The sequence below is a fragment of the Habropoda laboriosa genome, unplaced genomic scaffold, assembly GCF_001263275.1.
Source record: "Habropoda laboriosa isolate 0110345459 unplaced genomic scaffold, ASM126327v1 C6174555, whole genome shotgun sequence".
In the NCBI taxonomy this organism is placed as follows: Eukaryota; Metazoa; Arthropoda; class Insecta; order Hymenoptera; family Apidae; genus Habropoda; species Habropoda laboriosa.
This window is the reverse complement of record NW_017127672.1, coordinates 1-4,835: the sequence shown is the minus strand read 5'-3', so window position 1 is coordinate 4,835 and position 4,835 is coordinate 1. Positions and strand designations below refer to the sequence as shown.

Genomic DNA, 4,835 nt, shown 5'->3' with positions numbered 1-4,835 from the left:
GCGAAACAGATAAAGATGGCTAGGTAGACCTTGATCTTCCCACGATTCCGTCGGATTTTTTCCTTTATGAAAATTGGGCCGCAAAAATCGACTCCGCATTGTGAAAATGGCCGCGATTGTGTGATACAACTTGTCGGAAGATCACCCATTAAATAGTTTACTGCGAAGGGTTTGGCACGGCGGCAGACGACGCATTCGTGTATTGTTTGACGCACTAATTCCCGGCCTTGAGGAATCCAGAACGCTCTGCGAACTGCGTTCAATGTTGCTTGCGCGCCTGCATGAAGATTTTTTATATGTTCGTCGCGAACGATTAATTTCGTTACGTAGTTGGTTTTGTGTAGGAGAATAGGGTGTTTCTCATTATATGGAAGCTCTGCGCGTGATAAACGACCACCGACTCGTAGAATCCCGTCAAAATAAAAAAACGGAGTCAGTGAAGATAGATTGTTTATACGATCGGTCGATTTGAGCTCGTGCAACTCACTACGATACGATTGTTGTTGGGCGAGGATAATGATTCGCACTTCCGCTTTTCGCAATTCGAATGTAGTCAGCAGTCCATGAGACAGTTCCCGTTTCAAACAGTTTCGCGCGAATCGAAGTATGTAGGCGACGACGCGTTTAAGACGCTGGAAGGAGGAGAACCTTTCAAAGAATTTGAATTCCGTTTGTGCAGGTAACGCGATGATAGGTCGTAAATCGGGTATCTCTATTGATTGAAGATGCGGTACGCAATCTTCTGTACGCATGCCTCGCGAGATTAAATCTGCAGGATTGTCTTCTGATATTATATGACGCCACTCGTGTTGTCCGGTTAACGTTTGTGTATCGGCTACCCGATGTGAAACAAAGGTTTTTAACGTATGAGGTGACGATTTGAGCCAATGCAATGTAATTGTGGAATCGGACCAGAACAAGATTTTGTTAAATTCTATGTTTCGCAGGGCGCGTTTGGTTGTCACGTATAATTTCGCAAGCAGGCGAGATGCGCACAGTTCTAATCGTGGTAATGTGACTGTCTTCAACGGTGCTACTTTGGATTTTGAAGATACTAACCGCGTTATGATGTTTCCGTGTCGATTAATAGAGCGCACGTAGAGACAAGCACCGTAGGCTCGCTCGCTCGCGTCGCAAAATCCGTGAAGCTCTGCGGATACGTAGTCCGATTATAACACATGTCGACTGACTGCAAAGTTACGTAGAAGAGTTAAATCCTGCCAGTAAGTGCACCACTCGGTGTGAATATCAATGGGTACTGATTCGTCCCAGTTTAATTGAATTTTCCATAACGATTGCATTAATAATTTTGCACGGATAATAATTGGACCTAGTAATCCAAGGGGGTCAAATAATGTCGCGATTTTAGAGAGTATTGTCCGTTTGGTAATACGGTTTAGTGGGTTTGATTCCCTTATGGAGTATGCTAACGTGTCCCTTCTTGCGTTCCAATGAACCCCGAGTGTTTTTATCGTTTGATTTAGATCTAACCGTAAATGGGTTGCATTTGTTTTATTGTGCAATGCGGCAATCGGCGATTCTTCATTCGTTGCCCATTGTCGAAGCTGAAAACCTGCCTTCGCGCACAGACTTCTAATTTCGGCGAGTGTCGCGACTACTTCTTCGTATGTATTTGTTCCAGTTAGCATATCGTCGACGTAAAAATCTTCCCGTAACACCCTAGCTGCCCGTGGATATTTTTCACCTTCGTCCGTTGCTAGTTGTTGCAACGTGCGGATGGCTAAAAACGGTGCCGCGGAAGTTCCGTAGGTTACGGTATTCAATAGATATGTTTCGATTGGCTGTTCTGAGGTTTCTCGCCATAGAATTTTTTGATAAATTCTATCCTGTGGATCTATCAAGATTTGCCGGCACATTTTCGCAATATCGGCCGTTAACACGTACGCATACGATCGGAAGCGAATTAGAAGGGCATAAAGTTCTTCTTGAATGATGGGACCGACTAACAGCGTGTCGTTTAATGAAACTCCATTAGAAGATTTCGCGGAGGCGTCAAACACTACGCGTAGTTTTGTTGTTAGACTATCTTGTTTTGTTATTGCATGATGGGGGAGATAATACCCGTCTTGCGTATTAGGATTTTCGAGTTTTGTCATGTGCCCTAGGTCACGGTATTCACTGAGGAATTTGATGTATTCACTCTTTAGGTTAGTATTTTTTGTGAAGGTTCGTTCCAACGCGAGAAAACGTCGACGTGCCGCACTGTAGGAATCGCCGAATAATGGCGGATGCGTTCTGAACGGAAGTCTCGCGATGTATTGTCCGGTGGCAGGGTCACGGGTTATTATGGTTGTAAAATGAATCTCACACGCGCGTTCTTCAGGGGACAATGCTATTCCGTGCGGCGTCTCTTCTAATTCCCAAAATTTCGCTACTCGTGCTTCTAACTATTTGCGCGCCACGTGGCATTGAGTCGCTTGTAAGGGATACTCGTCAGGTAATTTGCTGGCGAGTATCCAGCCTATTTTTGTTTTCTGTAATGTTATGGCATCGTTTGCAATTGAAAATTGCCCTACACACAAAAGTTTAAAGAAAAACTCGGCCCCGATTAAAGCATCGATTTCGGAGGGGGTATTGAATCCTGGATCGGCAAGAGGAATATTGGACGGAATGTGGAGCTGTGCTTTGGAGATTGGACGAGATGGAATAATTTCGGTAATATGCGGTAATATGAGAAAGGTTAGGTCGAATTTGAAATCGTTGATTCGTGATTTTACCGTGGCGCGAAGCGTGCTTTTTATCTGTGACGATGAGTGATTGATCCCTACTACGGGGATGTTTGTTTTTTGTTGCGGTAGCGATAAGTGCTTGGCAAAACGCTCTGTTAGGAAATGAGACTGTGCGCCAGAATCTAGCAGAACTCGACACGATTGTAATTTGCCTCTATTATCGCGAATGTAAACGATTGCGGTGGATAAAAGAGTTTCGTTTTCAGTTTTTACGCTTAACGCGGACACGTTCGCTCGCACTGGCTGCTGCTCCATGTGTAACAATGTATGGTGTTTTCCATTACATCGCTTACAAGATCCCGCTGTACAATCCTTAATGTCGTGGTTCGCTCGTAGGCAATTGTTGCATAGACCAGCCTTCCGAACCATCTCCACTCGTTGATCGATGTTCGCGTTCGTTAATTTTTGGCAATATTGCGTGAAATGATTTGCCTTGTACATAAAGCAACGAGCTTGTTGTGCAGGGTGTGCCAACGTTTGTACGTTCATATTTGTCGATCCGCGGTTACGTAACTTGGGATTCGCATATGCTTGATTGGAACGTGTTATTGGTCTTGGTGGCTCGATTTTCGTGGTTTCTAAGACTCTACGTCGATTGGGTAAGAAGTCTAACAAATCCTCCATCGATGGAAGATCGATTCCTTGTGTTCTCTCCTTCCATCGTAGTCGTGTTTGTTCGTCGAGTTTGGCGGTAATCGCGTAAATAGGAAACGCCTCTAAAAATGGCTTGTTTAGCGCCTTTAACGCATTATAGTGTTTAGTGGCTGTATCGGTTAATTCGCCTAACGTCGCTACATTAAATCGCGAGCATGCAGGGAGCTCAAAGAACGCTTGAACGCGATTGTTTATAACGATACTTGGATCGTTGTAGTATCTTTCTATTATATTCCAAGCTACGGTATAGTTCGCCGTGGTGGTTTCTAATGACTCGACCTTTTCTGCCGCCTTGCCTGTTAGGCACGACTTTAAATAGATGAGCTTTTGAACATCGCGGAAGGTTGGGTTATCATGTACCGCTGATTTGAATGCGTCTGCGAAACCAGGCCATGCATCGTAGGTGCCGCTGAATTTTGGCAAATGCATGGTCGGTAATTTTACGTGCTGGTCTGATATAATCGTTAGTCGAGATTGATTGTTGTGGATTGCATTATTCGAACCGGAAGGTTGTACGAATTGATGCATTGATTGTCCCTGCGCTACTATCGCGGCCGATTGAGACGGTTCGCCTGTCTGACCATGAGTTTTATCGTGATCCCTTACGATACGTGTCGCGATGGCTAGAGCTTCGTAATATTGATCTTCAAACTCGGTTCTTTCACCGAGTCTGATTGCGTAGTCGTTGTCGGATGCGGATAACTCTAACGCTTGCTGGACTGAATCAAATGTGTCGAATTCCTTTTCGAGCCGCGCGATACGTAATTTTACTTGATCTAACCGAATATCTTCCGATTCTTGACAAGACTCGATGAACTTAGTAAATGCGGTTAATTTTGATTTGATTGTCGCGCGTTTTCGGATGAGATCGCGTTCGGTTTGTGCGCTGCCTTCGTGAGCCATCTCGATGGTAGAAAGGGAAGGAAAATTACGATGAAATTGACGAGTATATGACTGGTACTTGACTCACGATTCGTGATGAAGATCCGTGGATCTTGTCCTGATTCTGGAGTCCTTGATGCTGACTCGTTCGATGGCAATCGGCAGGATCACTCGATGATCCTTGTTGAATGCTGTCACGGTTCACGATGTCACGGTGGTTGACTCGTTCGTTGGCGGTTGGCAGAGACGCTCGATGGTTTCTGCTGGCTGCTGTCAGGATCTTGAAGGTCCCTGCTATGGATCTGCCGTCCTTGCAATGTGTAGACTTCCTTGATAGTACTGATCCCTACTGCGTGGGTCAGGCGATGAATTCAGCAGCGAATTTGTGGTTGGCTGCTGATATGATTTGATGGACCCAGTGATAGACTGAACTGGACTATTGTCGTAGCACTTTCACACACGGGATCCGGCTCGAAGGACCAAAAAATGTTGAGCTTCGCGTTACGATTCTCGCGAACACTCTGACTTAGTTTTAAATTAATAACTCTA

The 4,835-nt window shown here is 45.0% G+C and overlaps 1 protein-coding gene across 1 annotated transcript; it reads right to left on the bottom strand.

Annotated features, from left to right (window-relative positions):
• Positions 1–2,963: 2,963 nt before the first annotated feature.
• On the bottom strand, positions 2,964–4,307 carry LOC108578343 (the record flags this gene model as incomplete). Its single annotated transcript, XM_017941661.1, has 1 exon — positions 2,964–4,307. A coding segment is annotated over exon 1 (1,344 nt), but the record flags the coding sequence as incomplete, so codon positions are not given.
• Between the last annotated feature and the right edge of the window lie 528 nt (positions 4,308–4,835).